Source organism: Protobothrops mucrosquamatus, unplaced genomic scaffold, assembly GCF_001527695.2.
Source record: "Protobothrops mucrosquamatus isolate PMUCROS unplaced genomic scaffold, P.Mucros_1.0 scaffold195, whole genome shotgun sequence".
In the NCBI taxonomy this organism is placed as follows: domain Eukaryota; kingdom Metazoa; phylum Chordata; class Lepidosauria; order Squamata; family Viperidae; genus Protobothrops; species Protobothrops mucrosquamatus.
This window is the reverse complement of record NW_015386551.1, coordinates 28,315-51,502: the sequence shown is the minus strand read 5'-3', so window position 1 is coordinate 51,502 and position 23,188 is coordinate 28,315. Positions and strand designations below refer to the sequence as shown.

The window sequence follows — 23,188 nt, the reverse complement described above, 5'->3', positions numbered from 1 at the left end:
CAAAGAGCAATAAAAACAAGCTAAAAACTCCCAGAACAAACAAAAACTGTGATCCACAAATGAACTCCTTAACAGGTCAGAGGTTAATTTATAGTCTCACGTTTGCCAAATTAAGATTATTTGAAATTCTTTCAAAGAAACAATATATGGCAGCCATGCTGTTAAAGTAACCAATCCTTTGCCTCTGGTTAAAATAATTAACAATTTAATTATATGAGTTGAGCTGGCTAATTTTAAGACAATTTCAGCTTTTTGCTCCCTGTGGGCAGAATAGAATATGTTTTAAAACCAGTTACATAAGTTTATTGATTCAAATGTCTCTAAATTTTCCCTTTAATATGCCTCTCAAGCCTGGTACAAACTGTCCAGAGATCATTATAGCTGGTACATAACTTTCCCAGAGAAGCAAATGGAGAGGCAACCATGTCCTAATTGGTTGAACTGGTAAAAATGTGCTCTATTGTATTTCTGTTCTAGGAAGGGGTCATGCTTAGGTTGGTGTAAATTAATACAAGAAAAGATAAAAGCTCAGAAAGACAAACGGAATATTTCAATTTATCATTCCATTCAATCCCGCCACTACAAGGTATTTCTTCTCCCGTAGTACTTGGGCAAATATCCTTTGCCATTGGAGGAATGAACCACAAGAACACAAGTTTAAGTATAGGTTTAAGAAGGGTTAATAGACAGTCAAAATTCCTCCCATTAGAAGAAAATTGCTGGAAAGGTATTAGTAGTTAAAGAGAAAATTATTGGAGAGAAAATCAAGTAAGGAGATGAATTAACGAGACCTTATTACTCTTTTCAGAAGAATAGCAAGTTGGACTCTGATTGGCAATTTCCAATTTAGCTAAATCCAATCATTATTACAATTTTAAATAGTAAATCCCTCCCTGATGTTCCAACTTGTTTTTTTCCAATCTCCAGAAAATTATGTCTGGAATGTGTTTTGGGTAGGTCTCATTTGTAGGGTTTTTGATGCTTTCTGAGATTTGTTGTTTTCTTGCAGATGTTTCATTAACAAACTAGTTAATATCAGTGCTAATAGGAAGTGGGGTTTGCTCTCATTTCATTTATTAGTGGCTTGCCCTATCAGTGTTGGTGGGACTGGTCTTGATGATTCCTTGATTAAGCTGTTGTTTACTGTTAGTTTGTTTTGCAGTTCCTTGGTCTCATTTTTCATGTCCTCCTAGCCAGTGTGTGCCCATCTTTGATATAGAAGTACTGATGTGAAATAGGATTCTTCCTGGTCAGTCTGGCAGGGCTCTTTTCATTAGTCACATCTTCATATAAACCAATCATTCTAGCATAACTTTTTAATCAAGGTGATCAGTAGGTAGTAGACAATCATTGTGTTCCTCCTATAGTTTATGATAATTCCATGTACCCAACAGTGTATTTAATGTGTTAATATTGCTCCATAACAAGTTTCTAAATGGACTTAAACTGAACAGTTTTAACTTTCTGCTGTGAAATGTGTGCTTTGGACCCAAATTTCCTTATTAAGAACTGAAAATGTTCAGTCTAAAGTTCACATATTCAGAAACTTAAAATAAAACATAAATGCCTTTTTTGGTAATTATTTTCTATTGTTATTTTGGGATCGTAATAGTGCTGTCAGATACATATTTTTGCCTCATACTTGTGTTCCCATCTTTTACTACCTTGGTTACTCTGTTTAGCTAAAAAGAAATTTAAAAGAAGATACATAATCAAGGGTGTTAATAAATTTTGGTCGGCAGGCAGTGCTTTTGACCTCTTGAATCCAAAGCGATCTTCCCTGTCCTAAATAACTTGATATAACATGTATTGTATTCAAATAAATATACCGTAATACTAAGTGAACCTAGTCAAGCTCTTGCAGCATTGTACCATATGTGGTTCTGCTTTGTGTACCATCAACAAAAGTGACATCTCATATTGATTTGTTGGTTTTTGTGCTGAAAACAATTCAGTTTTCATACTCTTGTTCCTACTTAAAGTGATCAGTAAAGGAAAAATCCCCGTTGTTATCGATGACTGACAAGTTAATTTAACATAAAAATGTGCAAGTAGGATAAATCTAGGGCTAAAACAGAAGTTTTCTTGCCTGTGAAGTATAGGCTTTTAACTAGTGAAGTTCAGTTTGGTTATAAGTATTGGCTTATGAGAATAAAACTGTATTTAATTTTTTAAATTCTTCCTTCAGCTCTGATTAATCTGTTGAAGTTCCTCATGTCTAACGAAACAGTTTTGCTGGCAAAATATAACATCTTTACCTTGGCTCTGATGGTGAGTATCTATGGAAAGAAATGAGCCCTACCAGGGATAAAGAACCCTTGATTTTTAATTTATTTTTAAGGGAACCTTTAAACATCTACATGAAGCTGCTGGCACCAAGTGAGGTATTATCATTATGTTTATGATACCCTACTATGCTGCTACAGGCTACATGGAAAATGGGGGGAAAATATGGAAGCTTCCATGGCTTAGATGGGGAGAAATGGGCTCAGACTCAAACCAGTGATGATAGAATGGTTGCTGGTTCATTAGTAAACTGATTCTGGAGTGATATCAACTTTGGCACTTGATGAGTTTCTGCTCCACCCTGAAAGACCAGACTCACAATCTTGGGATCCTCCTGGATATATGGCTTCTGCTAGCACTTGTCCAGTGCAGCTGGTGTAATGTCTCAGCCAGAACAAGACAAGGTTATGTACACCCTTACCTCCTTGTACCTGAATTATTGCAACTCATTCTAATGGGGCTGTCCTTCATAAGCTAATAAAAATACATATGAAAACTTGAATGGGACCATCCTTCAAGACTATCTGAAAATTTCAAATGAATGCAATATGCAATGGCCATGTGCTTACTGGGCAATTCCAATATACTGTCATGTTATTTCACTACTGATGGAGCTCCATTGGTTACTGATCTGTTTCCAAGTTTCTCAAGGAGCTTTATTACAAAAAAGCTGTCTATGGCTTGGGATCTGGCTATTCTAGAAATCATCTATCTCAAGTAAATTGTTCCTGTATGAATAGGGAGGGCCTGCTAAAGATCCCCTCCTATCAGGAAGTTTTACAGAATGGGGCACAAAGGTGGGTATTTTTAGTGGCTGATTCCCTCCTTTAGAACTGTTTACTCCCTTGGAAAGAATGGCTTATCTCAAAATAGCTGAAACCTGGATTTCTGGAAGGCTAGTTGATTAGCTGCTAGAGGAATTACCATGGCATTTTTGCTTATTATTGCTTAGTTTTATTTTTATTACATTGTGCACTTGGTAGAGGCTCTGGAGTGAGGAGGTTAATAAATCACATACATAGATATATACAAATCCTGTGCTAAACCAGGTTAAGAATATTACTTTATATTTTATGTTATTTTAGTTCAGTTTAGGAACTTGTACCCTCTATTATAATACTTACATGTGCTTTATTAAATTTATATGCCCCCAATTCCTAGCAAGTCTGAGCAGTTTACAATTATTAAAACATTTTAAAACAAAGAACATTAGAAAACGCAAAACAGTGACAAACAAACCAAACCAAACCAAACCAAAGGGGAACAGAAAAGAAGAAAAAGATATCAATCATTGCTGCCAAAGGCCTGGAGACAGAATTGGATCCAGGTTAGGAATATTCCCTTTAGATACTTTTTGGAATGTATATAGAAGAAGAAATGTTTTAATATGTACTGAATTGAGCACCATATTATGGAGAGGTGTGTTTTTTATGTGTCACAATTGGAATCCACCAAAAAAAAAATCTTTCAGTGCTTATTCATGTTCTAATATGAATGATCTTTGTGGCTTTAGGCAGGCTGGAAATGAATCTTTGGAATTCTGTTTGCGGCTTGTAAATGAGGAAAGAGCTTATTGCAGTGATCTGTCTTTAAAATGTTGATTGCTAAAAACCTGAAAATCCAAATGTTTCATAGCTGGGCAGCCAAGAAAGTACGGTTTGAATAGTAGTAAATTGGAGAATGTCATTTTATTGTTTTTTCCATGAAATATTTGTATTTATTGCTGACAGTGGAGGTACTTTTTATTTTTAACTTCACAGCAGATATGCTTAAGCTCCAAATTTTCCTCTTCTAAAGTGCTTACTAGGATTAAAATGGTGGAAAATAGCCACTCATGCACAGCAATCCTGCAGTGAGGGAGTTTCAGAAGCTTAGGGGCCACGTGTAGTCCAGAAGATCCAGAGAAAATTAGAGAGTTGAATAAATTCATTCTCTTTCTTTCCATTTGTTTCCCACACAATCAACAATACGGGCACAACTGTTCTTACATGTTTTCCTTGACATTTTGAAATGTCTTTAATTTTGGCTTTTGATTTATGCTTCTACATAATTATAAGTCCCTTAAGAAACTCGAATATATAGAAACAGCTTGCCTGGGTTGTTTTTTGTTTTTTTTAGTGACTTCATTTTACTTCTAAGCCGGTACACATTCAACCATGCAAATTTGCCTTTTTGGTGAATGATATTTGCTCTCACTGTTGTCATGGGTGACTGTAGGTCCTGATGAATTTGTCAGGTAAAGAAAATACACTTTTTATGTATGAAAGCTAAATGATCGCTTCAATACTGTTAATGTTAGGATATGTTGGTTTACATAGTTAGTATTTTTATTTATTTAATAACCTTTTATTTTGCCCAGAGAAGTCCTGTTTCTGTTTGATTAAATAATAAAGTTAATATATTTTTATTCAGTAATGCCTGTAATCTTTTTTTTAAGGTGATAAACCTGTTTAATATGTTCATCACTTACGGAGATACCTTTCTTCCAACTCCTAGCAGCTACGATGAGCTTTATTATGAAATAATCAGGATGCACCAGAGTTTTGATAACCTATATTCCATGGGTAAGTAATGTTAGGTGACTTGACTTTATGTTAATGTAACATTTGTATAAGTGTCGCTAAGAGCAAATAATAATGTATGATTGCTCTTCAATACATATGCTTTCATATAATTTTAATTAACCTTTAATACATGACTTGAAATAATCCTTTAAAAGACATTCCAGGCTAAAGAGATGTTTAAAAATGGCTCTTTCTTAAGCTGATATAAATAATAATAAATGATATGGTAATATATAAATAATATAGTCAGGGGATCAGAGGATCACCTGGCACACTGATATGGCTGCTGCATGTGAAAGTATGGTTGCTGCTGTTTCCTGGCATATAATAAATAGTAACAAAAACACACCATGTCCATTTAGGATGATCCTATTTGGCATGTGTAGAATGCTCCCAGTTGGGAAACTACACCTTACTCTCAGATCAGAGAGTAAGCCAAGCTCCCAGAACCATTTAGCTGCAGGGAAGCATTATTGTAAACATGAAGTGAAAACAGGAAGTTGTACTTTCATCTTATTCTGATGAAAGCCCAGTAAGATATTGTCTCCAAAGAACATAGAGCGCATCATGGAACCAGGTCAGTGCTTCAAAGAAATTCAGTCAGAAAACAGCTTGTGTAAATTGGAAAGGCAGAAAAATAATGCTATCTGGAAATAATATTTTTGGGTGAGGAGTGGAGGTGGTAGAACAGTGCATTTACTATTGCTATAGGGGAGTGGGGGGCAGTTTTTCTGTAATTGGAAAACTGGATTTCTTAATGGAGGGCCAAAGCTATAAATGTGTGATAAATTCTTTTCTCTTTCCCCTGTTTATGACATGTAATTCTCTGATGTACAACCCTATTCCCCATTTGCATTCATGCGTATAAAAATCATCACCACATCAATCCTTTATTTATATAGTAAATATCAAGATCACGAGAAGTGATAATGCCACTTTATATTTCATTAATGAGGCCACACTTGGAATACCATGTCCAGTTCTTATCCTCATGATACAAAAAAGATGTGAGACCCTAGAAAATGTGCAGAGAAGAGCAACAAAGATGATAAAGGTCCAGCTAAACCATATGATGAATAGTTGAGAGAGCTAGGTATGTCTAGCCCAGAGGTAGGCAACCTTGGCTCTTTTATGACTGGTGGACTTCAACTCCCAGAATTGAAGTTGTGTATGGTTGCGATGGTAACGGCAGACTAAAAAATTCAATCAATTCCAACTTTGCAAGATCTTTTTTTTTCCCCGCGAGAAGTTGAAATTGACTGGTTGAACCTTTTTTTTTTTTTTACACATGGCGGAGGCCTAAAGCGAAAAGGTTTTATAAAACCCAGTTGAAGGCCTAGGACTGGGGCGACGGCGCATGTGCCCACAGAGAGGGCTCTGAGTGCCGCCTCTGGCATCCGTGCCATAGGTTCGCCACCACTGGTATAAGGTCTCCTGCCTTGAGGAGGTTAGACTAGAAGACCTCCAAGGTCCCTTCCAGCCCTATGCTTCTATGTTCTATATACACCACTATCTTTCTAATTACATTATCTCCTTCAATTCACTGAGAATTCTAAGTTAGCTTAGAAGGAGTGGTATCGGGATGTTGAAACAGTACGGTAGTGCGCAGTGGAAGTTAAGGACTCTTTAGCCAGCTTCCCATTTCCTGGCTGCCAAGGAAACTGCATGCCAGTTTAAAGAAGAAATATGGTTCTTCTAAGTTTGATTATTAAGGAGATAGTAGCTTAATAATTAATTTAATAATTTATGTTTTCAGCAAGCTTGTCTTCTACATGTAGCATAGAAAGCATGCATTGTGTTTTATGTATCTAGACATATTTGGAAAGGGATGAGATCTGCATATTAAGTGTTTTACTATGAATGTATGTATTCATATTGGGGATGGACAGTACACGAAATAAACATGTACCTGAACATTTCATTTTTTTTTACTGTTCCTGAAGTTTTCAAAGAGTGTTTCTGAAATTTGCCAGCAAAGCTATGAAACAGAACATCACAATTTTATGTTACGTTTGAACAAGAAACTGAAGAAAATAGTATATTAAGATTTCAGTAGGCTTAAGATAACATCTTCTATTAAAACTCTTGTCATAACCTTTAACTGAGCAAAACGGTGCATCATAGGGCAACAATTGTTGAACCAAGGTACTCAAATAGACTAACTTACAGAATGTGTCCAAAATCTGCCACCCATGAGTCCTGAAGGAATGAAATTTGGGAAAGTGGTGTCTACTGAGTAACGATTATTTTCAACATTCTGTGACAGTTTTTAAGCTAGTCTCTCTGCCACCCAGCATCAGCCACTTACGAGGGAGGCAGGGAGGGAGTGAAGGGAAGGAAGGAAGGAAAGAAGGAAGGAAGGAAGGAAGGAAGGAGGGAGGGAGGGATGGAAGGAAGGAGGGAGGGAGGGAGGGAGGGAGGGAGGGAAGGAAGGAAGGAAGGAAGGAAGGAAGATTTATGATCCTGCTTGCCAGATTCCCACAAGGAAAACGGGGAAGCTGGCAGGAAGTTGGAACTCACTCCTACTCCCAATGACCTACCCTGGTGATTCTGTTTCTCTATTTAAGTTAAGAAATATCTCTGAAATGATGACCCAACAGGGCACGGTTTGGCTTAGTTGCTTTTAAATGCCAGGTCTCTCCCCATCCAATTTCCCAGAAAATATAAAAAATTGAACGTTCTGTCCCCATCTCCTCCAATAATAATGTATCCTATTGCCTGTCCCTGTGAATGCTGAGACAGTTAAAAAAAATGGGCTGGGAGGAAATGCAGTCCCAAGCCACAAAAAATTGGAAATTCTTGAGCTGTAGTCAAATAGGTATCATAGAATATTTTCTTTCTTTCTTTCAGTTCTAAGGCTTTCTACTAATGCTGGCCAGTGGAAGGAGCCAGCCAGTAAGGTGACTCATGCATTGGTCAACATACGGTAAGAAAGGGGGGGGAAAATGCAGATTTTTTCTTTAACTCTATGCTTTTTCATTTTCCCAATTTTTTTTTAAACAACAAGACGCATTTTAGATTTCTCAACTCAGGTTGAGATAAGTGAAAGATAACATTGTAAGCGTGTAACATCGTGTTTATTTTCTGTAATTTTAAATGTGAATAAATGGCTAATAATTTTTCCTTATTAGCAAGTATCTTGGCCAGTAGTTTGAGAGCTGAGGTTTTATTTAAAAAAAAACAACCAGTAACCAGTATTGCCAATTTGCTTGGAACAAATAGGAACATAATAATCCATGTGACTTTTTTATAATGGTCATATTTTACTATGTTATACTGTAATGACATCCTCAAATCAAACTCATTCCTGAGCAATATATGAAACTTTTCAGATGGTGATGCTTAGCAAACTATTTGTAGGTGGCCCCTGAGTAATCTAGCTGCTTTTTAAGGAGGTATTGAGCCATACATGTATGTATTCAAGAAGGAAGGACACCTCAGAGCAATATCTTTGTTGCTATAGTAACCCACAAGACAATTGGCTAGAACTTTTTCCTGTGACAGCATTTGCTTATGAATGAAATCAGCTGTCATTCTTTTAGGACAATAATGGCTAATAGTGTCACTCTGTCACTCTCAGTACTTTCACATTGGAGAGCTAAACCAAATCAAATAAATATTTGTTATGGTCATAAACAATGAAAAGATAAATTTATGGCTCAACACATCCTTAAAGAGCAGCTAGATCTAGCAAATCTACCGAAAGTACTCTGCTAACCATCACTATCTGGAAACTTCTCCTTTCCCCAGGGGATCACATGTGGCTTTCCTCTGTTTACACTATCATTTTTATATTTGTGTGTTTATATACCATGTGTTCTCAGTCTAGCTAGATGTCAAGTGTATTGGATTCCCCACGGTAACACAAGCAGCGTTTGATTGCAGCCTTTGGTTATCTTGAAAGTACAATTGCTTTTACAGTTTCATTCCCCTTAACACATCTTATCTCTGCCACCATTTCTCATCCTGAGACATGGCAAGGAAGAACTTGAGATAAAATGCTTTTTTGACTCAGCACAGGATAACTGGGCTTAAAAAGCTGATTTATTGGAAAGGACTCTCTGGATACTAAATGTTCCTGGGAGGCAGTGAATGATATGCATGTAAGCTTTCCATCTTCACCATTTCTAGTTACAATGCTTTTGCAATCCAAAGCCGTCTGGTCACACAATAATATTGTTGCAGCTGCCAATGATTCTGACCCTGGGAAGGTTGGGGATTTATTGGGGTGGAGTAAGTAAGACAGGTAGATGGTCAAGAAGAGAGTGACAGGAGAGAGATTGAAAGAAACTCCACCATCAAGCATCTACCTGAAGGGGAGGGAAAGTTGCCAACAATTGTTGCTTTTTGGAAGAAGAGCCAATCTCCACAGAGATGAAGAGGGGAAGATTTTCTCCCTTACCTGCCTCTTTGAGACCAGAGAAAGAGGAGGTAGATCTTTGTTCCTTCCAGACATATATAGGAGAAGTAGGTGGAAAATTGAGGGGAGGAGGATGTAGAACTAGAGTTTCTTAGGGCAGAAATATTAATTATGTCAACAATTACTACCGAAATTGCTTAACTTAACCTAGCTCCAAAATTTAAAAATACCAGCTAAGTACCACAGTGAGAGTCAGTTTGGTGTAATGGTTAGGGCAGTGGTGGCGAACCTATGGCACGGATGCCAGAGGCGGCACTCAGAGCCCTTTCTGTGGGCATGTGCGCCGTCGCCTCAGTCCTAGGCCTTCAGCTGGGTTTTATAAAACCTTTTCGCTTTAGGCCTCCGCCGCCGTGTGCAAAAAAAAAAAAAAGGTTCAATCAGTCAATTTCAACTTCTCGCGGGAAAAAAAAGATCTTGCAAAGTTGGAATTGATTGATTGAACTTTTTAGTCCCACCCAGTCTGCCGTTGTCACGGCAGCTATGCCCACCCAATTGGCCACGCCCACCCAATGGGCCACACCCAGCCAATGGGCCACACCCAGCCGGCACTCGATGATGCATAAGTGGGTTTTGGGTTGCAGTTTGGGTACTCGGTCTCTAAAAGGTTCACCATCACTGGGTTAGGGTATCAGGCTAGAAATCAGGAGACCATGAATTCTTGTCTCACCTTGGCCATGAAGCCAGCTGGGTGACCTTGGGCCAGTCACTTTCTCTCAGTCTTAGGAAGGAGGCAATGGCAAACCATTTTTGAGGAAACATTGCCAAGAAAACTGCAGGGACTTGTCTGGACAATTTTTGAGAATTGGACTTGATTGAATGTAAGAAAAAATGTACTATAGTAGTCAAGCTATATAAAAGGTATAAAAAAGCAGCACAATAATTAACTGTTGTGGGTGTAAGAACAGTTTTCATGTTGGCAGAGGGCAATGAACTGTTTAAAGTGAATTTGTTCTTGTATACAATAAAAGGTGCTGAGTGTCTGTAAACTGTTCATTAGCGTATGCCAAGATCAAGCCAGAGAACAGAACCTTTCCATGGAAATGTTCCTAGAATAGGGAGTCAAAGCAAAGTGGAGGATGTTTGCCAGAGGAATGTTCAAAAAACAGTCTAGCTGCTACTTCCTCTCTACAGTAGTTTCACGGACATTTATTTACAATAATTGATTATCTCTTTGCAATGGGGAAGCAGATATTAAAGAAATAAAGCAACTTTTTTTGACAATTCAATAGTAAAGGATAGATTTTTTAATAGTATAAAATGCTAATTTGAGCATTATGCCCAATCCTTTTCATTCTACATCAGGAATCTAATTGCTATCACCACCACAGTAACAATTAACTCCTTAATGTGATTTGAATGAGAAATTGATTTTCATCTATTATTTTTGTGAATTAACAGATTCTGATTGTGTATTTTTCATGTTGCAAACAAAGAAGACAGCATAAGTAGACATTCTTTGTGCATTTTAGATTAGATTCTCAGTTCTTTTAAATAAGGCAGTTGCTAATGCATTTAAATTCTCCAATTACTATGTTGTTAGTTGCAAAGTCATGTCCGACCCATCGCAACCCCATGGACAACGTTCCTCCAGGCCTTCCTGTCCTCTACCATCTTCTGGAGTCCATTTAAGCTCATGCCTACTGCTTCAGTGACTCCATCAAGCCACCTCATTCTCTGTCGTCCCCTTCTTCTATTGCCCTCAATCTTTCCCAGCATTAGGCTCTTCTCCAGTGAGTCCTTTCTTCTCATTAGGTGGCCAAAGTACTTGAATTTCAACTTCAGGATCTGGCCTTCTAAAGAGGAATCAGGGTTGATCTCCTCTAGGACTGACCGGTTTGATCGCCTTGCAGTCCAGGGGACTCGCAGAAGTCTTCTCCAGCACCATAGTTCAAAGGCCTCAATTCTTTTGCGCTCAGTCTTTCTTATGGTCCAACTTTCACAGCCATACATTGCAACTGGGAAAACCATGGCCTTGACTATACATACTTTTGTTGGCAGGGTGATGTCTCTGCTTTTTAGTATGCTGTCTAGATTTGCCATAGCTTTCCTCCCCAGGAGCAAGCGTCTTTTAATTTCTTGGCTGCAGTCCCCATCTGTGGGGATCTTGGAGCCCAGGAAGATAAAATCTGTCATTACCTCCACTTCTTCCCCATCTATTTGCCAGGAATTGAGAGGGCCAGATGCCATGATCTTGGTTTTCTTAATGTTGAGTTTCAAGCCAACTTTTGCACTCTCCTTCTTCACCCGCATCAAGAGGCTCTTTAGTTCCTCTTCACTTTCTGCCATTAGAGTGGTATCATCTGCATATCTTAGGTTGTTGATATTTCTCCCGGCAATCTTAATTCCAACTTTTGATTCATCTATCCCTGCCTTTCTCATGATGTGCTCTGCATATAAGTTAAATAGGAAGGGCGATAGAATACAGCCTTGCCGGACTCCTTTCCCAATTTTGAACCAATCAGTGGTTCCGTGTCCAGTTCTCACTGTTGCTTCTTGACCCGCATATAGGTTTCTCAAGAGACAAATAAGATGGTCTGGTATTCCCATCTCTTTAAGAACTTGCCACAATTTGTTGTGATCCACACAATCAAAGGCTTTAGCGTAGTCAATGAAGCAGAAGTAGATGTTTTTCTGGAACTCCTAGCTTTCTCCATGATCCAGCATATGTTGGCAATTTGATCTCTGTAAGATACAAGAGTAAAATTGTGCTAGCCATGTTATTGCATGTTTCCCAGCATGTAGCAAGAATTCTGGATGAATACCACAGAATGGGACAACTTTCCACAGCCGGGTCGCCATTGTTGGCTCACCCTGGCCAGGTCACCACAGGACAACTTGCCATGTGCAACTTGCCGCAGGACAACTCAGCACAGGAGAATACAAGAGGCGACCTGCTTCTTCTCTTTCTTCCTCCCTCCCTCCCTCCCTGATCCAGCTCCCGCACCCCCAATATCCTTTGAACTTTGTGGCAGAAACTGCTGTGCACCAAAAAGTGTGTGACTCTCTCCAAAGTGATTGTTTTTCTGTTCGGAGAGGAAGTCCCTCTTCCCCTCCTCACTTTGTGCTCCCCGATTTTTTCCCCCCAGTCTGAGCTACAAAGGAGGAGGAGGATATTCCCCTCATCTCTGGCATTCTCCCACTGTGAGTTGTCCTGTATTGAATCGGCCGGGGTGAGCCAGCGGCAACGACCAGCAGCGGTAAGTTGTCCTAGACTCTGGATACCTGACTTAAAATACATCGCTATGAGAAGACCTCAGGAAAACAGTCCGCCTAAGGACTTAACATGTAGAAGTCTCAGATCAACCATTCCAAATTAACGTAGAAGAAATAAGCAGAGCTAAGTACCAGTACCTGTTGAGGATCTCACTAGAAAATAATATTGACTTAATTGTTTCTAATGTTAAAATGGATATAGAAATTGCATTTTGGTGATGAGGTCTTCCTTATATTTGTCCCCTCACTTAAAAAAATTGTGCGTGGAGAGGTTGTATTCATTCATTACTCTGAAATTAATTTAAAGCAGCAAAATAATGTAATATCACCTCCATAGCAAAGCATTGCTGATTTTCAACTGGCTAAGCATTTTTTATCCATATCTTCTCCTCCTTTTCCCAAAACAATTATGACTATTGTGGAGGTACTATGGAGTCTCACAGGAGTCTGTAATGTAAAGGATTTGAGGTGTGTGTTCTTTTCCCCAGATAAGATGAACAGAAGCAACTTTCTCCCTAAATGCAACCGAAATGTTTTGCTCTCATATCCTGGCTTCTGCCATTAGGGCAGAATTTATTGTGACCTACTTTATCTTTCCTGTCTTACTAATAAAGAGGTCAAATTCTTTATTTCAATGCTCTTTAAATTATATTAGATTTCCCTAACAATCAACTTCCATGGCTGGTTTTGCAAAACTGAGTTATAGATTCCATATTGCTTCTGCAGATGGAGATAACTTTTGTTTTTTTGGCTTGCTTGTTTTAGGTGAATATTTCCCCAGTGTTATAAGTAACAAAAATATACTATTTTTTAAAAAATAGTTTAAATATCATTGGTCATTGGGTATTATTTCATGTTTAATAATCTATTATTTGAGTTCTTTTTTAAAATAACATGAATTATTTCTACTATTTTTCTACTAATATAGAAAGTCATTTTATCCTACATTTCTGTTGGATACAAGAAAATATTTACACATCTATACATTTTAAGTATAATGGTAAAATTAACTGAAAATTGGTTCTTGTTGCTTATTGCTTTACAATTATCTTATTCTCATTTTTTTTGACTTGATACATTCTGTGTCAATGCTATTCTTTAATTACAAATTAAATGCTTTAATTTTGTTAATACTAAAACCAAAGTGTAAAAGTTTGCCATTATGATATAGTTTTCTTTTTTAAAAAAACTTTAAAAATCTAAATATATCTTTTGCATCCATTTAGTTTCCTCAATATATGCTTTAATGCTATTCTTAAAAATAGAAAACAAAAACCTTTAATGCAGGGGTCCCCAACCCCTGGTCCATGGACCAGTACCGGTCCACGGCGTGCCAGCAATCAGTCCGCACAAACAAACAAAGCAGGCAGCACACAATACCACACACACCCCAATCTGCAGAAAAACCTCTCTCCACGGAACCGGTCCCTGGTGCCCAAAAGGTTGGGGACCTCTGCTTTAATGTGTAGCCTTTACTGCATAATTTAATCTAACCAGAAATCTTGTTATAAATATGGTGATCCAACAAACACCTGCACATACTGTACAATGTGGTAAAGATCAGTGAAGTTATATTGGAGTTACAGTGAATTCCCAATTTAAATAATCAATTTTGTGCATACTAGTGAGCACTATAATGGACATAGTATCCAATAGGCATCACTGCTGGTTCTTGTATGCTTAGCGACAAAGCTGAACATGTTTAAATGAATATTTTAAGAAGTTAATAAAGCAATACAAGCTTATTCAGTTTGTCCTGTTTTTTTCCTCATTTGCTAAAAATACAAGGTGCATTTCTCAAGAAGTATTGCATAACCCTAAACCAGGGATTTTAAAATTAGTCTTTGTTGTATAAACTATAGCAATCTGCTGTGCCGTAAATGCAAAATTAATGCAATATGCTAAACAAACCACTTTGTGTCCTGGCACTGGGAATGAATCAGAACATTGATAAATAGGTATTTTCACGTTAGCTTGCAGACATGAAACTTAATATAGTTTGTCAGAAAAAAGAACAATCTTTTCATTTTTCTTATATTTCATTTTCTTGTCCAAAGGATAATGACAGGTTTCTATAATTCAGTTCCTAAGAGGTTGAAATAGAAATGTATTTTTTCTGTGCTTTGATTAGAGAACAGAAGGAACAGTTAATCTGATCCCCTTATTTAGCCACACGTTACATGTACTTCTATTAGTCAAATCCAAAATTTTCATTTGAGAGAAGTTCTGAAATAGAATAGGACTTAAATGTTGGTTCCCGAACAAGTTTTTTCCACTTATTGGAACTATGGGAGGAAAGTGAATAATAGATGTAGTTGAAGGCCCAGTCATGACAATATACTAAAATCAAGTTTCTCTTGGGTCAAATTTGGCTCCTGGTAACTTAATGGACATATCTGTGTTGATAATATTGGCTTGCTACTATCCTTTTCACGGATGGGTTTTTTTCATTATCCAGCCTAGCCAACAGCTTTGGGATTTGCTGGTTGTTTCCTCTTCAAATATGTATTTGATATATTATTTTAAACGTTTTCAAATTTTCATATGGAGATACTATGGACTATCTTGGCAAGCCCAAGAGTTACATTGCATTACTCAGTTGGTTGAAACACCAACTCATGTGAGTGTGTGCCCCTGTGAGAGCACAGGATTGAAGTCATGCCTGAATTATTACCTACTCTAACATCTGGTAATTTAATTTCATAGCAGCTTATTAATTGATAGTTTAAAACATATACCCCATTGGTCTATCTCATAAACTTGGCCAATGAAACAAATGTCTTTCTTTGCAGTTGAAGCTTCCATTTAGACTTGACTGTGCTATACTTACAATGTGCTTTCTCAAATCATCTATGTTAAGTGATGATTTGCCATGTAAATATCAGCTCAGCACAGAGATAATTGGTAACTGGACAATTGACCTTCACTTCTGTAAAGAAATAAGCACCTTTCAAGACAAGTATTTTTTCCAGGTTAATAAGATTTTTACGTTAATTCTTTCAGGTTTGCATTTAATGAGATCATTATTAATGCAAAATTTGAAGAGGCATTCTCTGATTACTTGCTAAATGAAGGAAGTGGCACCTGAAACATTTAATTCTTTTATGGACTTTCTTCTAATCAGTAATTTTTTGAAGGTGATTAACTTAATTAACCCTATGATTAATAGATACAATTGCTACATTATTACTATAGGGCAGTCACATCATTTTTGTGCCATTTTATTTTATATTTTGTTATAGAACATGAAATTGGCCAATAAAGTCTTTATCATTCAACCTGGAGTAATAGTCAGTTCTATTTGATTTTTTATCTCAAACTCAGATTCACTCTGCTCTGGTTGCCCTTTTATACAGAAGAGACTGCTGTTGTAAAAGAGAGAAGACAGAGACTGTTCTTTGAGCCACTTTTGCATATATATAATAGATCTTCAGTTGTCAAGTTATGTTGACAGTAGGGTTATGATTCTCTGACATTTAAGTTAATTTTTAAGTAATTTATCCTGAAGAACATGAGTTTACCAAATTATAGTGGGGCAAAAAAAGATCATACACATATCTCAAAAGCTGTACATATTAGACATCTTAAAAGTCTAAATTGTCAGATGTCTGAATTTGTTTTTGTTGGGGAAATTATTTCTGTATATACAATTGTTAGTGATGTTCTGAAAAAAACTAAGTATATACAATAGCACTTTCCTGTTTCTTAGCTAGCCCAGTGTTCTATACAGTCGCTTCAGAAATGAACACAAGTCCATCAGCACAAGTATGAATGGCCATTTTCCGAGGCCTTGTTTTATGTTTGTTTTTTGGTTTGGTCAGTGTTGATAATTATATCCTTTAATCAACTTCACTTAGTAGCAATGTAATAACTCATTTTAAATTGTTCACTGAGGTATACTTTAACAGTAATGACCTCTGGCATACTGTCACTGCTAATCAATTCAGTCTGAACTCAAACTGTAGAGTAACAAAGAACAATCAAAAAGCTAAAATGCTGTTCTGGTTAGTATTGCTTTTAACCTTCTCAAAATTATTGTTGAGATTGTGTCCAGAACAGGTTCTGAAATGCTATTAAATGTATGAGATACAGTACATTTGCTTTTTTTCTGAAAGGGAAGGTGTTTTCTATTAGAAAACTTACAGATATAATTTTCTTGTTTTGGCTGTATACAAAACAAACCTATAGGGAATACCAATACCCCAGAGTATATATTATTTTTCAGGAAAAGGGAAGAGGAAATCCTCCTCCTCCTCCTCCTCCTCCTTTTCCTGAGAAGAAAGAGGGTAGCAGATAGATTGCCTATAATGACCACTTAACAATAGGAACAATGAATCTGAAAAAATATTTTTGTTCAGCCATTTTCCTCTACATATCTTCAGTGTGGAACACAATATTTACATACAGATAGTCTTTGATTTACAACAGTTCATTTAGTGACTGTTCAAAGTTACAAAAGCACTGAACAAAGTGACTTATGACCGGTTTTCACAGTTACAACTTTTGCAACATCCCCACTGGTTCATATTTGTGACAGTTGCAGTGTCCCAAGATCACCTTTTGCAACCTTCTGACAAGCAAAGTCAATGGGGAAGCCAGATTCACTTAACAACCAGGTTACTAAATTATCAACTGCAGTGATTCGCTTAACAACTGAGGCAAGAAAGGGCATAAAATGAGGCAAAATTCACTTAACAAATGTCTCCCTTAGCAACAGAAATTTTGGGTTCAATTTCATAAATTGAGGACTACCTATATTGCCTTTGCAGAATTGCAGGCTCTTGGCATCTTCTCAAATTCAGATGCTCCTATAATAAATACACATTCTTAGTTCTGCTCAGAATCTTAATTCAGGTTAACAATAGACTAGAACTCTTTTTTCCCAAATCTTGATTAAGCAGACATCTTAATTTATAATCACAGTTATAAGATTTATGATTCCTAAGATAGGCAACAGGAATTCATGTACCAAAAAGTTTGAAGAAAGAGCAAGTATGGTATTTTAGTTTCATTTAATGCAGCTGGTTTTGGCTGATCTAAGGTTTTTGCCTTTGGCTGAAGACTATGCATTGGGAATATATAGACTCCAGAGGAATAGCATTTTTGCTTTTAATCCAACCAGCATAACTAGTTAAAAGGAAGTTGATGAAATGAAGGAGCAAGCAGTAAGTTTTCAAGAAACAGTCTTGCTCACCAAGATAGTGTATGCTAGATCCAAGGAATGTACCATTTTTTCATTTGTCTAATGCAGTATATGAAGAACAGCCTTTCTGATAAACTTACTTAAGTAAACTTTTGTGACATGGGGGTGTAGGACTCTGCTGGTCTATAGGAACCAGAAAATATGTAGGATGCTTTTCTTATCTAAAGTAGCTTTTTAAATTGCAGTGGTGGTACTTTGATTATATTACATCTCTACTCATATGTTTGCGGTGGTGTGGTAGCTTAGTGGTTAAGATGCTGGGCTTGAAGGCTGCAAAGCTGGCAGCCCAGGTTTGAGACCTGAGTGTCACGCTGCGGGGCAAGCTCCTGTCCTCATCCCAGCTCCTGCTAACCTAGCAGTTCAGAAGCATGTAAATGCAAGTAGATAAATAGATACCACTTCAATTGTCATGATGTCATGCTGGCCACATGACCACAGAAATGTCTTTGGACAGAGTTGGCTCAATGGCCTTGAAAGAGAGATGAGCACCACCCCATAATCAGTAATAGCTAGCAGAGTAAAATCCATAGGGGACTCCTTTACCCAGATATTTATATCCTTATCTTTGCCAATATGAACTTAAACATAAAAATGCGTATCTTGCCTTGAGGGTCTTCCTGTTACAGTGTTTGCTAGACAATCAGCCTGTTTTTCCTGCTGAAGCAGTGCGATATTCTTCCAGAAGTATAAAGTAGATTAAATCTATTATCATAGATTATGTGTGACATCTCTCTCTCCTCACTCTGTTCAATGATATCACATCTGTTTCACTGGATTCTGTAGGCAGCTAGATTATGGTTCTGACAAATGTTTGTACATTAAAAAGAATGCTATAAAGTATAAGCTTTAAAGGAAATGATACTGATCTAAATATATTGAGAAAGATTCTCAGAAACAGGATTATAATTAAAGCTACATAGAAATGCTGCATAATATTTTTCAATAGTAAGAGCTCTGGGCAATGCCAGTCATTTACTATGATATGCTGATTAGACAGAATAATTTGAAGGGTCCAACCAAGCTCACAGTCATAATGTAACCTATATGGATACAAAGTTCACAAGAATCTCATTGCTTAACTATTTTTGGATGTGATTAATTTATAGTTAGGTTTTTCTAAGCAGTAGATTAATAGTCCACATGGTGAGTTATTATTTTTTATGGATTATAAAAGAATTTTTAAAAGTTTTAAAGACTTAAGAAATTTTGCCAAAAAGCTGAAGACGTTGAAAGTTTAAAACAGATAAAGGGACTGTTATTTTGAAAGATTATTTATTTATTTATTTGTTTGTTTGTTTGTTTGTTTATTTATTTATTGATGAAAGAGCTTTTGAACAAATTGAAATTAAATTAGACAAATGAATTGGACTTTTGTGGAATAATTTTTATTATTAAAGAATGTAAAAAATTGATGGATTTTACAAGCCAAAAGATCAGGGTAATATGAGCTAGATTGTGATGCTGACTATAACTGGAAATATCGACTGCGATCTAAATTGTGCCATTAGAGATGAAAGTATTAAAAAAGTATTAAAACAGATGAAAGCACAAGAAAATAAGAGAAAAATTGGAGGTGGGAAAGTTGCCTTTTTCTCTTGTTTGAAAAACTTTCATTTTTGCATTACATCTACCTATATCTGTCTGTCTGTCTGTCTGTCTATTATCTATCTTTCTATCCATCCATCCATCCATTATCTATCTATCTTTATTTGTCAATCTCATTTATTTATTTCTTTTATAATATCATAATGGCAAACAACAGAAAAGGGGCCAAAAATGGAGGGGTGGAGAGGATTGCTTGAGCAATTTGCAAAGAAAGGAATTACATCAGATTGGCTTCAACTGTTCAAAATGTCCACTTTCTCCATTTGTTTTACATCTCCAGATACTTGTTTTACACAGTTTTCCATCTTAAACTTCTTCTTTCATCTTGTCTTTCATCTTTCCAAGTCTTTAGTCCATTCTTTTTTTCAAAAGCTGTCAATTTAGCACCAAGTGATTGATTGAAATGAGGCAGGCAGTGTATGACTGAGAAATCCATTGGTTGTACTCACTTCCCAGTCTCATTTTTGCATGCCAGAACAACATAGTGGCAAGATTCAGTAACAAAACTGGGAAAACATGGTGAGTTGTAGCTCCCAAAAGATATTGAACATTACTATAAGGTTTAGTATGACTATTTTACAGCTTAATCCTTTATTACCCTAAAAGTAATAAAAAACCAAAAAGCACAATCCACTTCAATTCTGTTCCACCATTGTGTTCTTTGGGGTCCTCAGCAACTGAATAAAGTATTAAATGTGAGACCTCTAGCTGCACGAAGTTTATTCATCTCTGGTCTGGAGCATATAAAGCAAAACTATTCAGAATCAGAGTCCAGGAAGACAGTGACAAGAAAATGAGACTATATTGCAAAGTTTACAATCAAAGGGCAGAGCAACAATACTGGGGACAGAAGGAAAATAAGTTTGTCCATCCTAAAAAAACTGTTTGAGCTAAAGAATTAATCAGTAGACTAACAAATAATTTAAGAATTGGAAGTGATCGAATGAACAGATGCTTTTCTTCCTGACTCCAGCCAAAGAAAGTATCTTCACTGCTATTCAAAGGGCTCCTGCTGTCTTTTGCTTCATAGGTGCTAACTGTTTGTTAGTATCTTAGAGTCTAAAGGAAAAACATTATTTTCTGTTTCATAGTATTGAATAGGGATCCCTGTGAGAGTTCCTAATCCTCAGGTTGGAGATTTGTGTGGCTTTTTGCAATTTATTTTTCTCAGTCTGCAAGGTCTTGCCTTGAGTGGTGGGAACTCCAGCCATGACAGTAAACAGTATATCTAATACTTAATGGAGCTGCTGACAGATTAGGTATTTAATGGAAGCATCCCAGAGCTACACTAAATGCTGGCCAATTTTGCCTGTCTCTGCTGTGGTGTAGCCAAAATTATAGCTTATCCTGGCATATCCTTTTCCATGGGGATAGATTGTTGAAGAACATGATGTGAAAAAGTCTCAGCAGCCACTGCAGGATGACTAAGCTGAAGTTATTGCAATCCATCAGATTCACTAATCACTCAGAAGAATGCTTTCCTTTCTTCAGAGGTCTGTGAAGAAGAACAAGCCTTGAATTTTGTTTGCGATTTGCTTAGTTGAGTTTTTCAGGGAACTACCTAAAGCACCCTGCCTGAATGCTGTTAACAAATGTAATAATTCTATGATCATTTCTCTTGTCAAATCTCATAGAATCTCTTGATAGTCAAGTTATTAATGAAGGTGAACTGTGGTTCAGGACGATTAGAATAATGAGACAGTGGTTTCCTCTTTTTCTAAAGGAAGACGTTTCAAGCCCATATTACATGAACACCTGTTTCTCCAACATGATGATGGAAGAATCCACCAATGGGTTATTTCAGTCCTCCTGCCCAATCAGACCAAGTTGTCAAGTTGTCACGCCTCCTCCTTGTGTGGGACCTCCCAGTTTTCATCTTGGTCTTCGCCCATGAGGACGTGATAACTTGACTCTCAGTGTCGTTTGGAGCAGGTCAGGCTAGATTTTCCCTTTTCCTTTGATCCATTGGTGGATTCTTCCAAATTTTGGAGGATAGTGAGTTATTCCCTTCTGAAAATTCTTAATCCTTTCCCCTTCCCTTCAGGGTTCGTTTCCCCTCCAGGACTGGGGTGGTGGTGATTTCCCTTCCCTGAATTCAGCTGTTTGCTGAGCCATTCCGTTCCTTCCTGGCAGAAGTTGGGGGAGTTTTCCTTCGAGTTAAAGGGTTTTTTTGAGTTTTGACAACACCCTAGCCAGCACGCATGTTCTCTGGCTGGTGGCCGCCGTTTTGAAGCCTCGTGGTTTTGTTTCTGACCGGGCCCAGTCAGAAAGCCTGTAGCGGCCGCCATTTTGTTTTTTTGTTTTTTTTTCACGGAGCTGCTTTTTGTCGAAGTTTTCGATCTGAAGCACAGCTGAGTGGGCTTGCTTTGAACAGTGGGGGAGGGGGGAATTGCGCTAAGCCTTTGCCTCGTTTTTGGCAACAGAACAGAATAGATTATCATTGCCATCTTTCAGGATATTTTTTCAGTATCCCAGGCTACCTTACATCTTAGGAGACCCGGGATAGGGTGGGAGGCTGGAGAAGAAGGATGAAATGGTGATGGCAGATGCCAGTGATCAGCAGAAAAAAAACTAAAAACAGGAAAACTTCGTTGGACTACCCTTTTCAGACTTGCACTAACAACTTTCCCCACATTTCTATGCTGCATGGTCTTGAAACAACCTACTGATTATCCTGAGAATAAAGCTGTTTCCTCAAGCTGGAATGTCAGGAGGAAGAAAAGTAAAACAGAGACCGTGCAAACAGAGCACTGCCTACACATGTACAGCTGAAGCTGGAGGGCCTATTGAGACAGTTGGTGAGAGAGCAGAAGAAAAGCCTCAAACTGCTGTTGCCAGAATGGCTTTTTATTTTGATCACTACTTTCAGATCTGGACATCTGAGGTTCCAAAGAGTCTATTTCTGTTTCCAGACTGTATCCCCAGTGCTCAAGAAACTGAGGAGAATAAATGTTATCAAGTTCTTTACATGTTTGGAGACTGCAGCATTTCTTTCCCATTATTTCTGATCAGCTTCCCACCCACTCCGTACAAGGATCTCTGCCATAACATGGAATCACACAGAATACACCAGTTTGCATAAAATTATGAACCGAAGGCTAGATTTAACATCAAATACAGAATCAAATGTTAAACCCAACGCAAACAGCCTACCTGTTTCAACAGAAGCAGAGATTTTCTTGAAACAAAATCATACTTTGCTACAAGTTTCCTGGATTACTCCAACTTCTTGGTTCTACCTTTTCCTTGGCTGTTGGGAAATGGAAACTCTTATTCTTCACCCAGCTTCTTTCCTTAACTTCTCTGTAATTCTGTCCTAATTTGGAAATAACCAAAATCACGATTTGTCTTTCATCAAGAGAGGCAAGGAGCTATCTCAATTCTTTGGTTATTTAAAACATATGCTATATAAATATAGCTATAAATATTGTCTTCTATTGAATTATATAGCTGCTTGGCTTATTGAGTGGCTCCCAATCAATTAAGACAATGTCAGTCAAAAAGAGCATAATACATATACCTATTAAAACCATAAACATCAAAAGCCAAGTACCAAAGTTAGGCTTCCAACATCCTTGTTAAAACCTCTCATTCGCCTTGTCCTGACCCACCACTTTGCAGAAAAGCCAAGTGTTAAGTCCTTTTTTTGGAAGGCTAGGAGGACAGAGGCAAAAGCAGGGGTGTTCCATAGAGCAAGGGCTGCCATAGAAAAGGCACACTTCCTGCATCTCATAAGATGGCAATGTTTAAGGGAAGGGACTAGGATTGTATGTGACAAAGAGGATCTCTCTCTCTGGAAAGTATATTAAATGAATTGTGAATGTCCAGTTGGTAGGCAGATTCATAACAAGTATCTAGGACAGGGGTGTCAAACTGCCGGCCCATGGGCCAGACGTG

At 37.4% G+C, this 23,188-nt stretch overlaps 1 protein-coding gene across 1 annotated transcript in view; it reads left to right on the top strand.

Annotated features, from left to right (window-relative positions):
• Window positions 1–23,188, top strand: part of ARMH3 (armadillo like helical domain containing 3) — a gene marked incomplete at its 3' end in the record, with an annotated part of 88,854 nt that overhangs the window by 43,894 nt on the left and 21,772 nt on the right. The window contains 3 exon segments of the mRNA XM_015813789.1: window positions 2,189–2,271; window positions 4,724–4,850; window positions 7,701–7,776. Coding sequence (XP_015669275.1) covers window positions 2,189–2,271; window positions 4,724–4,850; window positions 7,701–7,776 — 286 coding nt within the window.